Here is a 24,837-nt window from a genome sequence, read left to right on the forward strand (position 1 = left end):
CTCCCGGCTGTCCCGGATGAATGGGCAGCTCAAACATTCACCAAAGGATGAATCTGGGAAGCTCAGACGCTTCCCTGAGGCTGAAGGAGAGCCTACTTGAGTTTCAAGCAACAACTTAGATAGATGTCCACAACCGATACGAGTCAAAGATAAGGATCGAAGATGACGAGGTCATTTCTACATCATCGGCCAAAGGACGGGAGAAGAGTAGAGAAAAATCAAAGGATGACTACGTCACAGACAGACAGACTTTGAGGGGCCGGGTTTTTCCTTACGAGCGGATCGAAGGCCGTGGCAGAAACTTTCGGGCAGCAAACAAGTTCACAATTGACAGAGGGACCGATAGTGTTTGAAACAATAGATCACTTCAGGATAAAGAGACGTCGGGGTCTCGGGATCCTTCTTACCCCAAGTTATCGGAATATAACTTCAACGTCATTATAATAGAGTTGGTGTCAGCCATGAGAAACATTAAAGAGGCACGATTCCGAGACCTATGAGATCCAATTCCAGCCAGAGGGATCCCAACTTATGGTGTGAATACCATGGGAAGAACGGCCACCGAACAAGGGACTGCCGACACCTCCGGGAAGAGGTGGAAACACTATTGAAGAATGGTCACCTCAGAAAATTCTTGAGTGACCGAGCTAAGAATAATTATGGTCGTAACAGAGACAACACGGAACCTTCGAAAGTAGGACAAGAACCCCCACACCAAACGATCAATATGATCTTCGGAGGGAATGAGATTAATGGGGTCACCTTTTCGGCAGCGAAGAAGACGAATGTATCAATAACTCATAGTAAAAGACTCCGGGAAGACGATATCACTTTCACGGGGGAGGACACAAACGGATTATTGTTACCACATAATGATGCACTAGTAATTTCTTTAAATGTGTTAGATTTTAAGATTAAACGTGTTTTAGTAAATCCAAGAAGTTTGGCTAATATCATACAATGGAGAGTATTGGAGCAAGCTAAACTCACCGGAAGCATTATTCCGGCAACAAAGCTCCTTGCTGGATTCAACCTTGCGAGCGTGACGACCCGGGGAGAGATTTTGCTGCTCACGAATGCTGAAGGAGTAATAAAAACAACTCTCTTCAAAGTAGTGAATGGTGACACGGGATACAATATCATCCTGGGAAGGCCATGGTTACACGAGATGAAAGATGTACCCTCAACATATCACCAATTGCTGAAGTTTCCAACGCCCAAAGGAATCACGCAGATAAGAGGTGATCAACCGGCAGCAAGAGAGATGAATGTAATTTTAGTTTCTAGTAGCAAAGGGAAGGAGCACAAGACATAGCAAATACATGAACCGGCACCTACTCCAGAGCTAGAAGAAGTTAGCCCGGGAGTAGTTTCGTCAAACAAATAAGTTTCCACTCGGGGACGATTAGATAATCTTCGGCTCGATAATAAATTCCCACTGGAAGTTAAGTTTGCTACCGAACAAAGGTTACCCGACCATTTATGAGCACAAACCACTAGAAGATTATTAGATAGTCTTTTGCTCGATAGTATGGATTCCTAAGGGGAAGTAAGGTATGTTGCCGAGTTAAGAATTATCTACAAATTTATTGGTGGAATCTTTGAAGCCACAAGACTTCTAGTGTTCCTATTCGCATTCTTTGCATTCGAACACTAGGGGGAATGATATGAGGATACGGCAACATTGACTGCCACGTTAATCGGAAAACAAAAATCCGGAAACATAATGCATCATCGGGACCGGGGACTGCACAGCCATCCCTTTAGAAACAAATTGCACAAGATAGCCACAAGTAATGGTAATTTCTTTTCAGTATAGCAAATGTTTATGTATTTTTTGAAAATAGAAGGAATAAAATGAAATCCTTTTATTTTTATCTTGTTTATTGTCTGAACGATGAATTAACTTTGTCATTTGAAAGTTAAACAAGTACTTCAAATGTTAGTGCCGTAATGAACATGAGACTTCCTTTTCAAGAGCACTGTAAAGATAAGAGGGCACTCTTTTATAAAAACCCTCACGTTAAAGGGTTGGTTCCGGAAGAATCTATGTCTGGAATCAAAAATGTCATCGGAGAAAAATACACCCGAAGCCGCATATGAAAAGGACACAAAAAGTAAACTTGCACAAATATTTATCAAAGCCCTCACAGAAAAGGGCTGATGCCCGGAGCCAAAACTGCTTTCTGGGAGAATACACCCAAAAGTTTCACATAGTAAGACGCAAAAAAATCTGCGCAAAATTCTTAAAGAAAATTCAAAGATTAAAGGCTTGCATATTCTAACGGTGAGAAGGCTTAGACAATACTTGAGCAAAAGATGTTCTTATTTACAAAAACATGACAAAATGACATAGATACAAGAACTGGAAAAGAAAAGAAAAGATAAACTACAGTGTCTCCGGAACCAGGAGGAAAAGAAGTATCCGCGCCCCCGAAAGAAGTAGACAGACCCACCAATGGCTCAACATTTTTATCAGTTTGGCCTTCGACATCATCATCTTTCGATTCTTCTTCAGTTCACGAAAACTCAGAACCAGAACCAGAAGGGCCAGGTACATCAGACCTCGATGGGAGTCTACTTTTAGCAGCTAACTCAAGCTCGCGTGCCTTAGCAATTTCGGCATCAAAATCAATTACACCAACTTTGGCCTCTTCCAAGGTTTTTCTCCTCATGCTGTACATGGCGTAAGTTTTTTCAACAACGAATGAAGCCTCTCGGCGCTTGAGTTCTTCTTTGAGTTGGGTTGCCTCGACAGAAAGGTTTTTTTGGGCGGACCTAGTAGATTTGAGGCTGATATCAAGGTTGCAGACAGTTAAACTAAAGAGCCTATTATGCTCGATAGTTTTCTTGTACTTCTCTTCTAGCTGGGCGTATTTCTCCCCCACAACAAGAAGCTCTTCAATTTTGGAGTTCAAGACTGTCTCTAAGTTAATCACTCTTTGAGCGGAGGCAACCTCACAATCGGTTGCAGCAAGAACGGCATTATGGGCTTCAACCCATTTGGCCCTGGCTTCGTCAAATCTAACCCTTAACGGACTAATTTCTTGGCTAAGGGTTACCACTTCTTGCTAACTTTGCCGCAAATGAGCTTCCAATACAACAGCCTCAAAAGTTTTGGCTTCCAGTTCTGAAAGGCTAGCGACATGTTACTCCTGCTCTGCTAAAAGTTGATCACGTGTGGAGGTAATCTCTTCCTTTTCACGAATCAACCTCTAAAAGACCTCGGAAGCAAGAAAGTTGGCCTACAAAGTAAGAAGGGTAAATTCAGGATATGCTTACACCCAAAAATAGAAGAAGTAATAAAGGAAGAAAGGAACGTACCACTGCGGCATTGTGCATGGCGTTGTTCAATAAACACTCTGCCGAGAGTGCCTGAATCATTTCCCAGTCTTTCTCTGAAGCCAAAGGCTTCAGATAATTAGCAAGCTCCACCGGCCGGGATAGCAAGTTGCATCCAGTAGAGACCGAAAGAGTAACGTTCCTCCTTCTTTGTGGATCTTCAAAAGGGGCAGCATAATTTTGCCCCAAATTCCCATGAACTGGGGACTATGGAAAGGAACACCCTCTTCATGGTCAGGTGCGACCAGTGGAGGTGATGTAGCAGTTGCTGGTATTGGTGAAGATGGAGATGAAGCTGATGGAGTTGAAGAGTAAGAAACAACTGCATCAAATGCGATGTTGGTTGTTGGATGCTCGCCAACCAAATACGGCAAGGACCCGGTACTCAGGCCCGCAGTATCGGGCACAACAATTGGGGCTCGAAAATGGGAGTCGACATTATATACCAAATCAAACTCTCCCCAAAGTGTCGAGGCATCATCCTCGGTTAGTGTAACTCTCTCAACAGGTCGAGCATCATGCTGAGATGATGAGGATCGTTGTATTCTATGTAAAGAAGCTCCCTCATCACTAGCTTCTTTATTATCGTCAATCATTACAGTGTCTATGACTGGCCCAGAAGGAGGGCCAATCACCATCGCTACCGGAGATGACTCGGGAGCATCGATCCTTGCTCTCTTATTCTTTTTTTCCCCGCTGCAGAGGAGCATCTTCTCTTTGGTTGTTTGTCTTCCAGTCGGAGACTCCGTAAAGAAACATTTGTTCTCGAAGTAGGCCCGGAGCCACATGTTCGAGTAAGCGCCTCCTAAAGCAGCCTCGCTGCATCAGTAGGATCAGCCAAGACATCCTCCCCGGGAACGGCAACAGAGCCCGCGGGTAGACTTAATTTCATAGACAGGTTAAAAGAGATCAATCAAGTTCTTTACATGAAAAATTAAAACAAGGTGAGTTTGAGTTACCATAATTCTTGGCCTTCCACCCGTATTTAGGGGCCAGATCTTTCCACAAGCGAGTCCCGGGCATCGTAATGTCTAAGATCTTTTGTACCCACCTGTCCAAACCTTCGATCACCAGTGGGATCCATCGAGTTACTAAAACAAACGAAGGATGGAGGATCAATACGGCTATAGAAAAATATTTAGTAAAAAGAAATACTAAACAAAGAGCTTACGAGTGCGGTTCCAAGCGGTCGGAAAGGATGAATTCGTTGCCGGGATGATGTCGTTAGTGGCGATTACAACGAATCGTTCCATCCACCCACGGTCGTTGTCATCATCTATCCTAGATAGCAAAGCATGGTGGCCATGCTTCCAGAGATTTATCATTCCCCCGCGAAAAATTTTGGGAGAATAGAGATTCATCATATGAGCTAAGGTTAGCTCGTCTCTAGTTTCCTGGCACAGACGCCGAAGGAAAGCAACCGCCCTCCACACAGAAGGACTTATTGTGCCAAACACACTTGGTAGAGAAGGCAAAACTCCGCAATCACGGAATCAAGCTCCCCGCTTAAAGAAAACGCACCCAAAGTAAAGGGATACATGTAAACGTATGTAAAACCCTCCTTGGGAAGGGTGACTCACTCCGACATATCGGGAGCGATAATTTCTAAGTCATGGCAGCGTTAGTCTTCTTTCACAGTTGGAATGCTCGAAGGACATATGGAAGAAGGATACCTGCTAACGGCCCATGTACGAGAATTAGCAGTAGGAAATTTCTCTTCAAAGTCTTTTGTGGTAATAAGACTTCTAGGGATGATGGAGCCCACTGTTGGAGGAGCAAAGTCCTCAGCTTTGTTCTTGCCTTTTGAAGAACTGGTACATTTTGAAGAAGAAGCCATTGAATAAGAAGAAGGAAAAAGTTTTTGTTCGAAGAGAATTAGAGAAAGGATGGAAAACAAAGATTCAAATCAAAAGCTCGAGAAATTATGAAGTGCAAAGGAAAAGAATGATGTGTATAAGTAAAATTTTGGTAGCTAAATTCATGGCCATGATTACCTCGATAATCGGCAGAAGCTGTGCTGAATCGTGGGATGACGCGTGTTCGTGGCATTAAATGCGGAAAGACGTGCATCTAATCAATCGTTAGAAGCATTCAGAGGGAGTTATAGTAATTCCCGCCAAAAGAGTATTTCTACCAACTTCCCGATAACACAAAGTTATGTCACCAGAAAGCAGGGGGCTATCTGTATAGGGTGAAATATGATATAACACGTGGTCGTTTAAAGGAAAGACATGTGGAACCCAAGACGGGGATGGTCGAAGACCGAACGCAGACATTCCGCTTGTCACCGGAAAGGATAACATTCATAAAGGTATATTAAATGCTCTGCGTCCGGTAGTATTTAATAAGGAATATTCTGTAGCATTAAGAGTGATATCCCGTTATAGAGAATTTGACATTTATGTTCACCGTTACATCTTTATCAATGCCCCTCATAATTGACATTAAAGGAGGGCACGATCATAGGACCTCCTTCCCTAGGCACAACTATAAATAGTGAGCCTAGTTATCATTGTAAAAGACACGAATTTTCTAGCTAAACTTACGCTACATTCTATACAAAGCTTAATACAATCTTTCTTTCCTGCTTTTTGATCTCATCATTGCTGTGCCCGGAAACCTTGTTCCCGGAACTGTCATCTCTGCTGTTTCATCTACATTTTAAGGTTAGGTATTGTATATTTCTTCAATGATTGCATTATTTCAGGATCAAATTAGTTCACTTGTCTAGAAACCAAGTATAAATTCAACTGTACCATTTTACGGGTAAACACATCTATATATGTAGATTGGAACTAACAAGTAACAACTCGATGATATTTTTTGATGACATTGAGATTGCGATTGTTGAGAGACTAAAGTATAAGAGTAATAACATTATAGTAGGTGCTAATTTTATTGTCGATTTATTACTATTACAGTGGACAGAAATTTTAATCACTCGGTATTTAGCTAAGACACACTCAAGTTGATTTAGAAATTTTTTTTTAGAAGCATTGGAAAAATTATTTAAATATAGTAATAGTAATTGTAATACACGGGAGTAATAATATTTAGTATAAATATTATCACAAAGGACTGTGATAAGATGAATATGAGATGAATGTGGTCCTGCACTTATAAATAGAGATCAGAGTTTGAGCTTTGAAAATATTTTTTTTTAATTAAGAGTGCTTTTTCTTTTAATGAAGTTTACGGAAACAAAATGAAAAACCAAAAAAAAGAAAGTGTAATACACAAACAATGTTCCTAAAGTCCCCTTGTAAAATAGAGTCAACCGAGAACCGACCCTCATTCTTTCAGTACTCACCTCTTCCTCTCAAACTGTACATTCACATCACCTCTCTCTCTCTCTCTCTCTCTCTCTCTCTCTCTCTCTCTCTCTCTCCTATCAATAGCTACAATTACCAACGCGCACAACGAAGATACAGCTATACACAAAATCCGCAATAGATGCACACTGCACACATGGATTCCATGTGTATGAATTAAATGTGGAAAATGTAGTGTATGTGCAAATTGAGATGCTGAATTAGAGGAATTAGGGTTTCGATTTGGTAAAAAATGCCGTTGAATAGGTATCAGATAAGGAACGAGTACAGCTTGGCTGATCCAGAGCTGTATAAAGCTGCTGATAAAGATGATCCAGAAGCTCTACTTGAAGGCGTTGCTATGGCTGGCCTTGTCGGTGTTTTACGCCAGCTCGGTGACCTCGCCGAGTTAGTCTCTCCATTTTCTTTTTTTGCTTTTTTGACTGTTTGACTTTAGAATTTTTTCGCTTTACAAGTAAACAAGTAAATTCTGTGTGAATTTTTGTGCTTTGAGTCCTTTTTTTTTTTTTTTTTTTTTGTAATTTGAATCAATATAGTGAAACATGAAATTATGAGTTTATTATTGGCGTTAGAATTTTGGCGTTTTACAAGTGAACAAGCAAATGCTGAGTGAAGTTTCGTGTTTCGAGTCCTTTTTTTTTTTGTAATTTGAATAGATAAAATGTGACATACTCGTTGAAAATCTTTGTATTGAAATCTATAGAAACTTGTAATTAGTATACCATTTGGAATAGTGAAAATGGAAATACGCGCTTGTGAGTTATTGACTTTAGAACTTTGGCGTTTTACAAGTAAATGCTGTGTGAACTTTTATGCATCGAGTTGTCTTTTTTTTCTTCTGTAATTTGAATTGATACAGTGAAATATGCTCATTGAAATATGCCAGTATTGAAATCTATAGAAATTTGTAGTTATTAAAAATGGAAATATGAATTTTTGAGTTGATTGTTTGAATTATTATTTGATTTAGAATATTTTTATGGAGTTCCTCTCTTTGTATTATTTGAATCGATAGACTAGAATATGCTTGTCCAAAAAAAAGTGAGAATTGAAACTTCAGACATCTGTAGCTAGTTTACTATTTAAATTGTAATGCCGACTGAATTTGTGAGAAGATGATTTGAATTGTTAATTGATTGGATTTGCTGACGAGATCATTTTGTTTCTGATATGAACCTTATCTTTGCATTTTCTTACTTACTTTTTTTCCAACCCGCTAATCTTAGCCTTTACAAGTAAATGTGGACTAGGTTGTTTTTGTTCTCAGAGTAACTTTTTTGGCTAGATGCCTCATTACCACGACCTGCACGGTTTAACAAAACTTGCTTTGGAAGTTGAAACATGGCAGCAAATATTTGTATTTGTTGGGGATGATTTGATATGAATGCTGTTTTCGAGTACGTAGGAGCTTAGTGCTGACTAATTAACTCCGAGGCAGAAATATTTGGGAGAATCTATTACGATGTGGTGCCAAATATGGGTCTTTCTGCTTGTGTACTATGTCCCTGCAAGTGATTCCAGATCACTCTATTTGACTTTTATTTCGATCGAGTTTTCTATTTTATTATATTTTATTTTACTCTTACAAAAATTTTACAAGAAATGGGAATTTTTTCTTGTTGCTTGAATTTTAACTATTCAATTAAAATGAATTATTACAACTATAAAAGGCATTTTGGTTTTAAAATTCAAATTCGTTGGAACAAAAGAGGCCCGGCTGGGTACTGACCAGACCGGGCCATGAGAATAAGAGGGTCCTTTCGAACAAAATCAAGACAAAGAAAAGAGGTCTTCTTTATTTTTAGTTGATATTCTTGGCTCTTCTGAGCCCTTCCTTTAAATAAAGAAAATTGATGATAAAAGTTGTACATATCTATATAATATAGAAAGAAGAAAAGAGAGAAAGAAAGATTTTTTCTTTTATCTTGTATGCTATCTCATAAGAATACTGCAGTTGAAGTTCGGTTTGATTGTGGTAGCGTCTAAAATGTTGGTATTTCTAGTTAAACTTGTTTATTGTAAATGTTGAAGGTTTGCTGCTGAGATATTCCATGACTTACATGAAGAAGTGATGGCAACTGCTGCTAGGGGCCACAGTTTGACAGTCAGGGTCCAGCAGCTTGAAGCAGAATTTCCTTTGATTGAGAGGGAATTCCTCTCACAGACCAATCACTCTTCCTTCTTCTATAATGCTGGTAAGTGCTAAGAGCAGATCATTTGTCAATATAACCATCAAAATCCTGGAGGAGTTATTGTACTTTGCTTTTTCGTGCACTTTGATGGCTCTTCTGCTTCTTTCTACTTCCGTACCAAAAGATTCTGTCATTTCTAGTCTTGAGGTGCTTGTAATTGTTTTATACATGTTTGTATATGTGCACATGAGCATATATATAGAGTGTGCAATGAAGGTTTATCTTTCGTTTTCTTGAACATATAATGTCGACTAAAGTCTAAAACAACATGTGTCATAAATAGATATTAGTGTTTTGAGGAATTTAGTAAGTTTTCTATATAACTGATGAGTAGATAAAAGTATTGGTAACACAAACATTACATCAGGTACTGATTGGCATCCTAATCCGCGAATCGGCCAAAATATGGTTACAAGTGGAGATTTGCCTCGATTTGTGATGGACTCGTATGAAGAATGCAGAGGTCCACCTCGCTTATTCCTTCTAGACAAGTATGTTCTGTGATTTATCGTCAACAGCTTAACATTACATAGAGGGTTAAACTTCGTTAGAATAGCATTTGACAAACTTATTGGATTGTAAAAGGTTTGATGTTGCTGGAGCTGGAGCATGTCTGAAACGTTATACTGACCCTTCATCTTTTAAAGTGGAGACATCCTCTTATTCATTCACAACTTCAGATGTTCAGAGGGAAAAGAAAACTCGCAAGTCAAAGGTAATTAAAAAGAAGAGAAACTATTACTCCTGTTTCTCTGCAACCATTTGGTTTACTTAAATGCTGATTTAGTGGTATTTCTCTGGCTTGGTATCTGAGATGACACTCTTTTTTTTCGGAGGGGGAGGGTGGGGTTTGGGGGGGTTGGATGGTGGGGGTGTTTGACAATTGGAAGGGTTTTAGTGATGGTATGTTAAGTTCTGAATGCTCTTTTCCAGTTACTTGAACATTTATCTCTCTATGTGGCAACGTGTGCTTATTTGCTCGAGCCTCCGCTGATCTCCTTTATGATGCTTTCAGAAGCCAGCCCCTCATAGCTCCATCTTGACCCAAAAGAGAGTAAGGAGAAAGGGAGCAGAATGATCTCACCATAAAGTATTAAAGTTTAACTTGACACCTGTACTAAGAAGTGAAATTATTACGTGCTACGTGAGCAAGTTTGTGCATCCTAATGTGCTTATTGTTTCAAATCTGATGCATCTGATGTTTGTTATAGATTAGAGGAATTTCTTTAGCTTTAGCATGTAGGCAGAAAGATGACTTTTACTTAATGCAGTAGAGAAAACCTGTATTCTGCATAGGAGCTTCTGCCTAAGGCAAAGGGGTGGGGTTTGATAAAGCATAGTCTTTTCATCTTGGCTAACGTTTCTGGAGGGTTCTTACAATTTCATCCCATCAGCAAGCAGCTTCTTCTCGGTGATAATATCAGTGAAGATGTTGAATTTGTAATATCATTTCTTGTGCTTCAACATAATATTTTATTTTGCTGTTGCAGAAGAGAGGCTCGCGCTGGAGGAATGGGGAGACACCTGAGGTGTTGCCTACATCACATGCCAAGTGAGATCCTTGATGATTAATGTATAAGATGTGTGTTATGATTGTTCTGGTCGAGTATCTTATTGTGTGCTTCTCCCATTTCTACAGACTCCATCAGCTTTTCTTGGAGGAACGCATTGAAAATGGTATAAATGTTCCTGCACATCGCGTGAAACTGAAAAGAAAGCTGAATGGATTTCCATTTGACCCGAAAACTGGAAAGAGCTATATGAACAAGTTCTTGGAGGCTACTTCGCCAGAGCATAGAGTAGTCCATGAAATTGGTATCGATTCATCACCTTTGAGATTGACATCAACTGATGCTTATGAAACTTCGATGGACACTGAAGATATTAGACCACCGAGTCCTGATAAAGAGGTGATGCGGAGGAACAAGAGTGCATCTTCATCTCCTTCTCCACCACAAAGTGAAGAGAGCAATGCTCTAAAGCCATGCTTAGATGAAGTCGTTGAGGATCTCTACCACGATCAAATTCGAGCAATTTCCAGACCAAACGATACTTTGCAATCAACTGATTTATTGCCATCTACTCATAGCATGGTTGATGAAAAGGAAATAGCAATGGATGGAGAAAGCCGAACAGAAGGAAGTGTTGGTTATGAGTCTGATGATGTTGCAAGTGAAATAGATAATTATGTAGATGCCCTAACCACAATGGAGTCAGAATTAGAAACAGACTCCGAGCAGAGAGCCAAAAAGGATTTGCACTTCTTGAACAGCAAAAATCAAGTGTTACTTCTGTCTTCTAGCAGTGAGAAGCTTCAAACTCAATCTTCAGATTCTCACTCAATGGGGAACTCTACATTATCTGATGATGGGAATAGTTATTCTAAGAAGGAAATATCTAGTTTTTCTTGTTCTGATTCCCCTAGCACTTCTGTTGAAAGTGTCCTTTTGGAGAGCGAAATTTCTAGTAAGGAAGCAAAGACATCTGACATTTCATATGATCGGCAATCTGTTAATGAGGAGACTCAATTGCCCCAGCCTCCAGAACATGGTGATTATGATAAAAGATGCATTATGGTAGCTAGGGAACACAGTGGCAGTTGCGACTCTGGTGAGCCAACTACAACCCTAAGTTTTACAGATTCAACTCTTATGTCAATACATGCTTATGCAGGAAGATTTTTGGAAGTTGCAGGGATGAGAGCTGAAACAAGTGAAAAGTTTGTCGCCCATGGCAAGAGTGAAAATCCTTTAACTAGCATTGCAGAAGATGCAGCAGATTTGCATGCCAGTCCACCCCGTGCTCCTATTATCTTTAATGCGCCAGAACGGAATGGAGATAATTCACCATCTAGAGCATCCATTGAAGACAAGCTAGCAGATGATTCAATGGATGGAAATTTGAATGTAGGTGAGAATGTGTCTTGTGCATCAAATCCTTCTGATGTTCCTCGCCGCGCCAGCGGTATCTTGCCGTGGTCAAAATCTCCTAAAGTCCAGCGCAAAAGCAAGTTAGATAATGATGCAGATTTGCATGTCAGTCCACCCTGTGCTCCTGTTATCTTCAATGCACCAGAACAGAACGAAGATGATTCACCATCTAGAGTATCCATTGAAGACAAGCTAGCACATGATTCGGTTGATGGAAATTTGAGTGTAGGTGAGAATGTGTTTCGTGCATCAAATCCTTCTGATGTTCCTCGCCGCGCCACCGGTAAGTTGCCATGGTCAAAATCTCCTAAAATCCAGCATGAAAGCAAGTTAGATAATGATGATATGAATCTGGTTAGTAATCTTCCCTTTACTTCTGAGCTCCTAAATGTTCCTTCTCAAGACAGGCATAAATTGTTGTCTTCTGATAATCAGCAGTTGCACAATTTGGACCGTGAGGATCCATTATTGGGTGAAGATTTAACCTGCTTATATAATCTTTCTGACGGTCCATCAAAAGAAGGTGACACCTCACCTTCATCTTCATCATTGGCTGTAAACCATCCAAATCATCTAAATGGTTTAGGCAATGAGAATTCAAATGGTATTTCTGAGGGTTCAGTTCAAAAGCTGGATATATTGGGTGCTCCTGACAAAGAATGTGGCAAACACTCATGGTATACCATGTCTCATGATAAAACTGCTGAAGATACATACATGAAAAAGCCACATAACCTGACCACCACAGAGATTGAAGATGGTGATGCAGATGGAGAGCATGAAGAGACGTGTGGGGCATTCAGTGATGCAGTTACGTCTGAGCCGGGAGACATCAGTAAGAACTGTGGAGTAGATGGCCTCGATTTTTTTGATGCGCTCAACCCTCAGATTCCAGAAATTGCAAATGATATTCAGCCACTTGAATCTGGAAAAGTGGAGATTTCATGTTCTAAGCAGGAAAATTATGACGAAGTTTCAAGTATGACGAAATTTGAGGAAAAAGATAGTATTGTCCCCAGTGAGCTTTTGTATGCAAGTGCATCTACTGGTTCAATTACCTCTCAACATCTCGAATCATTGATCAAAGAAGCAATACTCTCAGATGAGACAGAACATAAGATAGATAAATCTGATGTCACAGATGAGACTGCTTCTCTTGCTGCATTGGCGTATAAAGAAGATATTGATGATCTACACTCATCTTTAGATCAGAAAAGGTTTTCAGAAGAATCTGTTTGCTTAATTGGACATTCCAGCCAGAATGACTTGGAAACTGATCTACCTGATGGCCTTGTAGAATCAAAGTTCGAGATACAGATAGCTGATTCCCCAGATTCTAATTCCTTCGTGCATGATGCATCCAACTATCATCATCCCGAGTCGGAGGTTCTTGACACTCTTTCGGACAACAAACTTTCTTTTGATGCTGAAAACATTTTGGAATCAAACACTGCTTCCAGTCAGTCACCATTAAGCTTGGATACTGAACAAGTATCCTCCCAAGGGAAGAATGTTGTTGATTCCACTGAAGATGCTTCATCATTGCAAACTATTTCTCTTGAAGAAGGAAAGGATGAATTAAAAGATGATCAACTCAATGAGGAATTACTGGACAATGATGTATTATCACCTCTCATGGAGCAGATGCAGCCTTCAAGTCATGTTGACCGAGCATCAGATGCTTCTTCCCTATCTTTGTTGCCAAACCTTCCAAGTCAAGATGCAGAGCCAGATGTTATAGCCCACAGCAGCAATCAAGATCCTCAACCCTTGCTAACTGATAACTGTGCAGAAGAGAGGGCTGAGTCAGCAATCCACGAGCATGATAAAATGGAGGTGCTGGATAATGGTGAGTCGAAGTCAGAGCCATTAGCTCTGTTAGCCCAGCCACAACAGGTGGATTCATTTGACCTTGAACAATCTGCTGAATCTTCTTCAATTGCTTCACCAACATTTAGTCCCCGTCAACCTTCATTTCCAGAGCTTTTATCACAGAGCAATCAAGACAGTTTGACATCTTTTCCAATCCACCACTCTGACAAAAAAGAGGACGAGATACCATGTAAAGAACCAGACGAAGAGAAATTGATAGATGAAGGTGCTACTAAAGAGGAGCTGTTACCTCAGTTTGAAGAGGCACGCCTCTCCAATCATGCTGATATAGTTGGAGCCGTCAGTGCTTCTTCTATACCATTTATGGCAAATGTTCCTTGTCAAACTTCAGTTTCAAATCCCTTACCTCTTAGCAGCCATAATGTCAATCCTTTTGAACACGGGAATACAATGATTTCTACCTCTCCTGGCTTTGTCCTGCTTCCTGGTGAACCCCAGATTGATCTGGCGGAAATGCCCCCATTGCCTCCTCTTCCTCCAATTCAATGGAGGATGGGAAAATTACATTCTTCCCCTGATTTGGATGAGGAGCTAACACAGCATCATATAGGCGCCAATTCATCAAGTCTGCCACCTAGGACTGATCAGAATGATCAACCTGTCAATCGAAACATGGCACTGTCAGCTGTAGCTACAGAGAGTACAGCTCTCAGTTGTGGAAACAGTAGTAGGTTTATTGATCCAGGTGATAAACACTCCATAAACCCTCACTTCCCATTGCCAGGTCAATATCATGAGGTGCAGCAGTCTAGTTTGCATGCCATGAGAGGAGGGGAAACACAGCCTGTTAATTCTATCTCAGATGTAACTTCTCTGGATAAACCTTCTACCGATGCTTTGGGTTCAAGTGAAGAACTTATCCAACCACTGAGTAGAGTTGCTCCAGAATTTCTTTCAGACGAACAAGGCTATGATCATTTGGAACAACATATGCCAGTAACTGATGGAATAAAACCAAAAGCAGCTCCTATAAATACAGGGCTTACAGATGCTTCTGAGTCATTATGCCATGAACCATCTCAGCCCCAGTTCCAGCCCCAGTCCCAGCATCATCCCCTCCATCAGTTAGCACCAGAGACTAGCTTAAACAGATCCAATCTTGAAGAGACCCCCACAAGATTGGAGAAAAATGTGGTGGCTCACGGCACCATTATTCCATCATATACAGAAAATGCAAAGCCTGATCACAGTATTCCAACTACAGAGGCGGAAATTATTTGGCCAGCTGTCGAGGAAGGAAACGCTAATGGGATCCGCATGGTGAAACTACAAAGACCACGGACTCCATTAATTGACGATCTTGCTGTGCATGACAAAAGCAAAGTAAGTTTTGCTTCTTTTTGGTCAAACTTGAAGAGTACAGTGTTGTTAAACTTCACATCTCTAACATTAATCATTGTGCAGTTGAGAAAGGTGACAGAGCGGGTTAGGCCTGAAATACAGAAGGATGATGAAAGAGATTCTCTCTTGGAACAAATAAGGAAAAAGGTAAGACTGGGTTTTCATATTCTTAGTTGGTAACTATTTTTCCAAGCTAAACGTTGAGCTTCTTCTTGCTTCTCCAGTCATTCAATTTGAAACCTACAGTTGCAACAAGACCTAGTATTCAGGGTCCTCAAACTAATCTGAGAGTTGCTGCCATTTTGGAGAAAGCAAAAACAATTCGCCAGGTCAGTCTCTCTCTCTCTCTCTCTCTCTCTCTCTCTCTCTGTGTGTGTGTGTCTTTCCTTGTATGCGCGTGTCTCTGTGTGTGTGCACGCGGATGCAAGGGCACAAATGTGAATCAAGTGAGCCTCTGCATATCATTGGTGCTAAGGTTTTCTATATTACAGGCCTTTGCTGGAAGTGATGAAGAAGATGATGAGGATTCTTGGAGTGATTCATGAAATTATCTAGCACTATGAAAAATTCCTAGTGCCATGGATTCCAAAAATCTATTACCACATTCTCGGTGATCAAGCTGACAGTGAAACAGATTTAAGTGTGTCTCAGAATATTCCATGGTTCTCTCACCCATTGTAAAATACGCTCTCCCACTCCTTTCTCCCTCTCTATATAGCATGTAGCCAACTGTTAGTGTTGTCTCCATTCCATAGTATGAAAAGTATATTCAATCATGAGATCGCGTGTAAGCGCGTTGTTATTCATTTTTCATGTAAAGGCAGTTATGTATTGCATCTCTTGTTTACAAAGTTAGTGTAAAGGGCCTGGTCAATTTTTGTATCTACCATATAGTAGTAGTGGCTTTGCTTTGTCTGGATTGAGAGAGTATTTACACTGTAACTGTTGAAATTTAGCGTATACGTCAGTCAAACAATTCTGTTGTGTATAAAGTACTGATATTTTGCACAGGTTCTTGGACTTGGTAACATACCTCGGTTACTTTGATTTGAAAGAATGAATCAAATGTTTTTGTAACTTACGACAATATTGGAAGGGAGTAAATCTGGAAAAACACTTGTTTTTTGTTTGCTGCTTTGGGCTGAGATGTTCACTGAAGATAGCTGTTTCTCACGTTATTCCCCCCCCCCCCCCCCCCCAAACACACACACACACACACAATGAGTGGCTAGCGAGAAGCATTCTTGCAAATGATTATCATGGGCGCTGACGGAGTTGATGTATCAGTATTTTCATGGTCTTTATGCTCTTTCCTTCTGTTTTTGAAGTATCTCACCAATTCTTATGTGTAGCATGAGAGTTGAGTGTAAGAAGGGATTTATCATGGTTCCGGTATCCATCGCAAATGTCTCATTTTCTTGTGCAATTATGGAAGAGTGCCAGAATACAAAAATAATGGCATAAAAAACTGGAGACAAATATGTCTACTTATCTATTTCAGTTTGCTTCACATTTCACCAAAATAGAGAAATGTTGCTACAAGCCAATACGTATGCATACTCGTATCTACAAGTGTGTTCGTGTGTGCACGTGTGCAGAGGCGGTGTTCGTGTGTGCAGAGGCGGATTTAAAATTTAAATTCTATCGGTTTAACCTTTAAGATTTTTAGCATTGCTTTAAAAGTTATGGGTTCAGACTAATTATTTGTTGCAATTTAAGTGAACTATTAGGTATACGTTTGTACTACGCTTCAAAAGTGTTGGGTTCAGATGAACCGATGCTATAAGGATGCATCCGCTTCTGCACGCATGTATGCCTACGAACAGTTGTTTTAAAATTCGAAACTTAAAACTGAACTGCAAAAATCATATTGGAACTGATTAATGCACACCGGTAAAATTGTTTAAATCGTGTTGTTTTATTCAAATCAAATTATCGGCAGTTGTGTTAGTGCCTTCGTGAGACACAACTTTCCTGTTTGGTCGTGTTTCTAAAATCAGCATATTTTGGAAAATGCTTATCTTAAAAGTGTTTTTTGCGAAAGTATTTTTGATGAGAAACAATTTGTGTTTGATTAATAGATTTAAAAAATACTTTTGAGTAGCAATTAGTATTTGACCAAGCTTTTAATAAGTATTCTTGAATGTATTTTTCTCAAAAGTACTTTTGGGAAGAAGCTATGTTTTTCTAACTACTTTTACTTTTACTCAAAAAATACTTTTTTTTCTTTTTAAAAACTTGCCAAACAATTTAACTTTAAAATTAAAGTCCTTTTAACAATAAACAAAAAAACACTTTTAACTAAAAGCATCTTTTTGAAAATTGTCGTCGTCGTTCTTATCATGGTAAGGTGTGTACTTCCTCAGTTTCTTGAAAGGCCAATCCCCATAAGTGCGGCCCATTTCCTTGTCTAATATATCCAGGAGATTGACATAAAGGGATTTTTTTAGGCTGGTCATAGTAATGTCCTCAAAATTAGCTGTGTTTAAAAAACGAACCCGTACTCGCACATAGCTCTTCAGAGGTTTCTCTATCAAATTAATTTTTTATCGAAGTCTACCTGATTGTCATACTTTTGCTCTTCAGGGTATCTCTGTTGGATTTAGAGTTAATGTTATTATTACTCTACCTATCTGTTAAGTTATTCATTGAAATCTACCCGATTGTCATACTTTCTCTACCCGATTAGTGGAGTTGATGATATATTTCCTCTACCTATCTGCTAAGTTGTTCATCGAAGTTTACCCGTGTGATGACCCGATAGGTCATCTTATGTTTTAGAACCTAATTCTGCGCTTTGAAGCCTTAAATACCTTATTTTAGTCTTTTTCGATTTACGTGCACAATATGGATGTTTTTCCGGAAAGTTTTTATGTTAAAAACTGAGAAAATATGAAAATTTTGCCTTAAAATCCATTTGAGTTGACTTTGGTCAACGTTTTGAGCAGACGGACCCAGATTCGTGTTTTGATGGTCTCGGTGGGTCCGTATCGTGATTTGGGACTTGGGCGTATGCCCGGAATCGAATTCGGAAGTCCCTAACTCGAGTTATCGCGCTTTGTTGAAATTTAAAAGTTAAAGGCTTAATGATTTTGAAATGTTTGACCAATGTTTGACTTTTTGGATATCGGGTCCGTATTTTAGTTTTAGAATCCGATATAGGTCCAATACTATATTTATGACTTGTCTGTCAAATTTGGTGAGAAACGGAGTTGGTTTGACGTGATTCGGACGTCCGGTTGTGAAAATAGAAGTTTCAAAGTTTTTTTGAAAATTTCATTTGATTTGGTGTTCAATTCGCATTTCTATGTGTTATTTTGGCGATTTGATCGCGCGAGCAAGTTTGTATGATATTTTTAGACTTGTGTGCATATTTGGTTTAGAGTTCCGAGGGTTCGGGTGAGTTTCGGATAGACTACAGAGTGAAATTGGCCTTAGAAGTGTTGCTAGTGTTTTCAGTTCTGGTGCAGGCCTCTGATCTCGCAATCAGGCATTGCATTTGCGACCTCTGATGGGTTCACATTTGTGAGGCTAAAGTTCGCATTTGCGAACTTGACTATTCCGCTTTTGCGAAGGCAGAGTCGCATTTGAGACTCAGCACTGTTTGAGAATCTTTGCATTTGTGAAGGTAGGGCCGCATTTGCGAGGGTTGCAGGGTTCGCATTTGCGGCCGTTTTATCGCATTTGCGATCACTCGAATTTCTGAAGGAGTTTGCAATTGCGACCTCTTTCTCGCAATTGTGATGTTCGCAATTGCGACATCTGCAGCTCGGTAAAACTTGACTTAGACGGGATTTTTGCTCATTATTCAAAATTTTCAAAACAAGAAACCCTAGAGGCGATTTCTCAAAGAACCTTTCTTCCCCAAATCATTGGTAAGTGATTCTAAACTAGTTTCTTTCAATCTTTCACTACATTTTCTAAGATTTCAACCAAAAATCTTGTGTTTTCATGGTGGAAATTGGGGGTTTGGGTAGAATTAGAGTTTTTTTGTAAAATTGGGAATTAGACCTTAAATTGAGGTCAGATTCCAAAATAAATTACATAACCGGACTCGGGATGAATGAGTAATCGGGTTTTGGTCTGAATTTCGGGTTTGGACCAAGCGGGCCCGGGAGTTGACTTTTGTTGACTTTTTTCAATAATGACCTAAATTGAATTCTTTGCAATCGTGGGTAGTTCCTAAGACTTAATTTGAATCATTTGGTTGGTAATTTGCTAGATTCTATTGGTTCGGAGGCTTGTTTGAAAGGCAAAGCTGTGATTGAGATTTGAGTGGGCCTTTGGAGCTAAGTAAGTGTCGTGGTTAACCTTGACTTGAGGGATTAGGACTTGTTTGTCTATATGCTACATGTTTAGATGTTGGGTACAAAGTATATGTGAGGTGACGAGTATTTATGCATTGTTATCAGGTTAAAACATGCGGGTGAGACTTATTCCTTGCAATTATTGCTTACTTTGATCATGTTATCCATGCTTAAACTAGTTATTCGATATATTGATCGTTCTTCCCGTGTTTATGGGCTTTGTGATAATTGAGTATTGATTCCAATGTTGAGGTTAGTATTGTGGAACTATTGTTGAAGTCAGGCTTGTTCTTATTGATCCTATCTCCCTGTTATTATTTGTTCATTGTTATGTGTAAGGGAGAGTATTAATGCACGAAGGGTGATATCGTACCGTATGTGAGTATTAATGTACGAAGGGTGATGCCGTGCCATATTGTGATTGTTAATGCACGAAGGGTGATGCCGTGCGATATTATGAGTGTTAAAGCACGAAGGGTGATGTCGTGCCACATTGTGAGTGTGAATGCACGAAGGGTGATGCCGTACCGTATCTATTGATTTTTGTTGTGAGGTTGAGAGTAAAAGCACGAAGGGTGATGCCGTGCAATTTTCTTCATTGTGTTTAGTTGTTTCCACTGGTTAAAAGCATGTTGATTGTTCTGGTTATCATTTATGCTGTATCCCTTATATTTTGTGCCCCTTTAGCATGTCCCCCTCCCAATAGTACATGTTTAGCTGTTATTGTTGTTTTCTTGTACATATACTGTTATCTGCATAGGTTTGTAATGTGGGTGTCTTGTCATATCCTCGTCACTAGTTCGTCGAGGTTAGGTTCGACACTTACGAGTACATGGGGTCGTTTGTAGTCATACTACACCCTGCACTTCTTGTGCAAATTTTGGTACCGGCCCTAGCTGATCACGAGACTCGACAGTCCGGACTTACTTATCGGAGACTCAAGGTAGATCTGTTGGCGTCCGCAGACCTTGGAGTCCCTTTCTAGTTTCCTTATTTTACTGTTTCTTTTCATTCATAGCAGTTGTATTTCGTTCAGACTCTGTTTGTTAAAAATCTTAGAAGCTCGTGAGTTGTGACTCCAGATCCGAATTGTATTAGATATTATGGGCATATATGTTATTACGCACTCGGTTTTGTTTCATTTTGGCTTAATTGACTTTATTTGTTGAAACTGAATAACAATTGAATTAACGGTCCTCTAACGTTGGCTTGCCTAGCAAGTGAAATGTTAGGCGCCATCACAGTCCCGAATGTAGGAATTTCGGATCGTGACAAGTTGGTATCAGAGCACTACGTTGCCTAGGTCTCACAATTCACGAGCAGGCTTAGTAGAGTCTGGAGGATCGGTATAGAGACGTCTGTACTTATCTTCCAGAGGCTATGAAGTTTAGGAGCAAATTTCACTTCCATTCTTCTCTGTCATGCAATTTTGTTCTCTCATTGCTAATTGAACTCTTCTACTCTTGTTCTCTCGCAGATGGCGAGAAAACATACTACATCTTCAGCTGAGCAGCAACCAGAGCACCCAGTGGCAGCTCCTACAAGGGGCAGAGGTCGAGCCCATGCTAGAGACCGAGGCAGGGGCAGAGCTCAGCCCAGAGCTCGAGCAGCAGGACCAGCAGTAGAGCCTCAAGTAGAGTTTGACGAGGAGGTTCCATCCCAAATTATTCCTTTTGGACCAGCTCAGGTCCTAGAGGGGTTCATCTCCACCCCAGTACTTCAGGACGCTTTGGTCCGTTTGGTGGGCCTTATGGAGAGTGTGGCCCAGGCCGGTACATTTCCCATGGCACCAGCCGTCTCTCAGGCTGGGAGGAGCACAAACTCCCGCTACTCATACTCCGGAGCAGATGGCTCCCCAGTATCAGACTCCAGCAGCTCAGCCAGTCGGAGTAGTTCAGCCGGTTGTTGCGGCACAAGCCGGTGATGGGCCAGCTATGTCTTTTGAGGGCTTATTGAGATTGGACAAGTTCGCCAAGCTCTTTCTAGTTCACTTCAGTGGTGCACCTTCTGAGGACCTACAAGATTATCTTGACCGCTACCATGAGGTATTGCAAAACATGGGTATAGTCGAGACCAATAAGGTTGATTTTACTGTGTTTCAGATGACGGGTTCCGCCAAGAGGTGGTGGAAGGATTTTGTATCGACCAGACCAGTTGGGTCGCCTGCTCTTACTTGGGACCAGTTCTCTCAGATATTTCTTGAGAAGTTCCTTCCTGTCACATTGAGAGAGGAGTATCGTCGGCAGTTCGAGCGTCTCCAGCATGGCAGTATGACTATTACTCAGTATGGGGCCCGTTTTGTGGATTTCACCCGTCATGCTATTCTTATGTTTCTTACCGAGAGAGACAGAGAGGGTGAGAAGGTTTATTGAGGGGCTTCCTCAGCCTATCAAGTTGCAGATGGCTAAGGAGACCGAGAGTGAAATTTCTTTTCAGACGGCTGCCAATATTACCAGGCGAGTCGAGATAGTTCTTACACAGGGGGGAGATCAGGGGTCTGACAAGAGGCCTCGTCATTCCGGTGGGTTTAGCGGTGCCTCGTCTGGAGGCAGAGGTACTTTTGGTAGAGGCCATCCTCCCAGGCCGTTTCATTCAGCACTCCAGGCATCCCACGGTGCTTCAGGTGGACGTGGCCCTCATATGCCTTATTCCGACTAGCTAGCCTACAGTGCACCACCAACTCCTATCAGTGCACCTCCAATCCAGAGTTTTTAGGGTGGTTACTCAGGTCGACAGGGTCAACAGTCACAATAGCCGAGGTCTTGTTATACTTGTGGTGATGCGAGGCACATTGCTAGATTTTTCCCTCGTACATCGAGTAGTTCATAGAATCAGGGTTCTTGTGCCAGGGTCCCGGCACCGGGTGCTTCACCGCCCGCTCAGCCAGCTAGAGGTAGGGGTCAGGCAGCCAGAGGTGGTGGTCAGGCCGTTAGAGGTGGAGGTTAGGCCGCTAGAGGTGGAGGCCATCCAACTAGGGGCCGTCTTAGAGATGTAGTCCAGAGTGGTGGGCCCCAGCCCCAATGCTATTCTTTTCCAGCTAGGCCCGAGGCTGAGTCATCTGAGGCTGTTATCACAGGTACTATTTCAGCTTGCAGTAGAGATGCTTCAGTTCTATTTGATCCGGGTTCTACTTACTCCTATGTGTCATCCTATTTTGCTTCATATTTGGTTGTGCCTCGTGATTCTTTGAGTGCTCATGCGTATGTATCCACACCTGTGGGAGATTCTATCGTTGTAGACTGCGTTTATGGTTCGTGTGTGGTCACCATTGGGAATCTTGAGACTAGTGTAGATCTTCTACTTCTTGATATGGTAGATTTCGATGTTACCTTGGGTATGGATTGGCTGTCACCTTATCACGCTATATTGGATTGTCACGCCAAGACGGTGACCTTAGCCTTGCCGGGCGTTGCCTCGATTAGAGTGGAGATGGACTCCTGGCCATTCTACAAGTCAGGTTATCTCTTACATGAAGCCTCAACGTATGGTCGACAAGGGGTGTCTAGCTTATTTGGCTTATGTCCGTGATTCTAATGCAGAGGTTCCTTCCATGGATGCAGTACCGGTTGTCCGTGAGTTTCCAGAGATGTTTTTTGTAGACCTGCCGGGGATGCCACCCGACAAGGATATTGACTTCTGTATTGATTTGGCTCCGGGCACTCAGCCCATTTCTATTCCGCCATACCCTATGCCCCGCCAGAGTTGAAAGAGTTGAAGGAGAAGTTGCAAGATTTTCTTGATAAGGGCTTCATTAGACCTAGTGTCTCGCCCTGGGGTGCGCTTGTGTTGTTTGTGAAGAAGAAAGATGGATCGATGAGGATGTGCATAGATTACCGACAATTGAACATAGTCACTATCAAGAACAAGTAACCATTACCAAGGATTGATGACTTATTTGATCAGCTTCAGGGTGCCAAGGTGTTTTCAAAGATCGATTTGAGGTCTGGCTACCATCAGTTGAGGATTAGGGCATCTGACGTCCCTAAGACAGCTTTTCGGACTCAGTATGGGCATTATGAGTTTCTAGTGATGTCATTTAGGCTGACAAATGCCCCAACAACATTTATGGATTTGATGAACCAGATGTTCAAGCCCTATCTAGATTCCTTTGTGATCGTGTTTATTGATGATATCTTGATCTACTCCCGTAGTCGAGAGGAGCATGAGCAGTGCCTTCGAATTGTACTTCAGACTCTGAGATACAGGATGGCAGGGTGATTGCATATGCATTGCGGAAGTTGAAGGTTTACGAGAAGAATTACCCTGTTCATGACTTAGAGTTGGCAACCATTGTTCATGCGCTGAAGATTTGGAGGCACTATCTTTACGGCGTGTCGTATGATGTATTCACGGATCACCAGAGCTTGCAGTATTTGTTCAAACAAAAGGAACTAAATTTGAGGTAGAAGAGGTGGTTGGAGCTATTGAAGGACTATGATATCACCATCTTGTATCATCCTGGGAAGGCCAATGTGGTTGACGATGCCTTGAGTAGAAAGTCAGCGAGTATGGGCAGCCTTGCGTATATTCCAGTCGGTGAGAGACCGCTTGCATTAGATGTTCAGGCCTTGGCCAATCAGCTCGTGAGATTGGATGTTTCTGAGCCCAGTCGTGTTCTAACTTGTACAGTCGCTCGGTCTTCCTTGTTTGAGCGCATCAGGGGGCGGCAGTATGATAACTCTCATTTGCTTGTCCTTAGGGACACATGCGACATGGTGATGCCAAGCAGGTTACGGTAGGAGATGGTGGAGTTTTGAAGATGCGTGGTCGTGTTTGTGTGCCTAATGTGGATGGATTTCGTGAGTTGATTCTTGAGGAGGCTCACAGTTTCCGGTATTCTATTCATCCGGGCGCCGCCAAGATATATCAAGACATACGGCATCATTATTGGTGGAGGAGAATGAAGAAGGACATAGTTACATATGTAGCTCGGTGTCTAAATTGTCAGTAGGTAAAGTGTGAGCATTAGAGACCTGATGGTTTGCTTCAGAAGTTAGAAATTCCTGAGTGGAAGTGGGAGCGTATCACTATGGATTTCGTTGTTGGACTCCCACGAACTCAGAGGAAGTTCGATGCAGTTTGGGTCATTGTGGACAGGCTGACCAAGTCAGCGTACTTCATTCCTGTGGCAGTTACCTATTCTTCAGAGCGGTTGGGAGAGATTTACATCCGCGAGATCGTCCGTCTTCACGGTGTGCCCGTGTCTATCATTTCTGATCGAGGTACGCAGTTCACCTCCCACTCTTGGAGAGCAGTACAGTGTGAGTTGGGCATGCGGGTTGAGTTGAGCACACCGTTTCATCCTCAGACGGAAGGGCAGTCCGAGCGCACTATTCAGATATTGGAGGATATGCTTCGCACTTGTGTTATAGACTTCGGAGGTTCTTGGGATCAGTTCTTGCAGCTCGCGGAGTTTGCCTACAATAACAGCTACCAGTCGAGCATTCAGATGGCTCCCTATGAGGCATTATACGGTAGGCGGTGCCGATCGCCAGTTGGA

At 41.4% G+C, this 24,837-nt stretch overlaps 1 protein-coding gene across 6 annotated transcripts; it reads left to right on the top strand.

Moving 5' to 3' along the window:
• Positions 1-6,627: 6,627 nt before the first annotated feature.
• On the top strand, positions 6,628-16,038 carry LOC107782690 (uncharacterized). Of its 6 annotated transcripts, none has more exons than XM_075233224.1 (11): positions 6,631-7,061; positions 8,706-8,869; positions 9,234-9,357; positions 9,452-9,581; positions 10,357-10,418; positions 10,506-11,476; positions 11,561-12,150; positions 12,232-15,012; positions 15,094-15,177; positions 15,255-15,359; positions 15,522-16,038. In XM_075233224.1, the coding sequence occupies exons 1-11, from the start codon at positions 6,907-6,909 to the stop codon at positions 15,573-15,575; spliced, it is 5,220 nt and encodes a 1,739-aa protein (XP_075089325.1). In that variant the 5' UTR covers positions 6,631-6,906; the 3' UTR covers positions 15,576-16,038. The 6 variants fall into 6 exon arrangements, with proteins under 6 accessions (XP_016459102.1, XP_075089325.1, XP_075089327.1 ...); XM_075233226.1 differs by having other exon boundaries at positions 12,235-15,012; XM_075233218.1 differs by having other exon boundaries at positions 6,636-7,061; positions 11,555-12,150.
• Positions 16,039-24,837: the final 8,799 nt, after the last annotated feature.

Source organism: Nicotiana tabacum, chromosome 2, assembly GCF_000715075.1.
Source record: "Nicotiana tabacum cultivar K326 chromosome 2, ASM71507v2, whole genome shotgun sequence".
NCBI classification, from domain to species: domain Eukaryota; kingdom Viridiplantae; phylum Streptophyta; class Magnoliopsida; order Solanales; family Solanaceae; genus Nicotiana; species Nicotiana tabacum.

What these genes read in the sequence shown, in the direction of transcription:
- LOC107782690 (XM_016603615.2), top strand. Translation starts at nt 6,907, where the DNA reads ATGCCGTTGAATAGGTATCAGATAAGGAACGAGTACAGCTTGGCTGAT. An exon ending in CTGTGCATGACAAAAGCAAA is followed by an intron (nt 15,013 to 15,093) that starts GTAAGTTTTGCT and finishes ATCATTGTGCAG; the next exon opens with TTGAGAAAGGTGACAGAGCG. An exon ending in TGGAACAAATAAGGAAAAAG is followed by an intron (nt 15,178 to 15,254) that starts GTAAGACTGGGT and finishes TTGCTTCTCCAG; the next exon opens with TCATTCAATTTGAAACCTAC.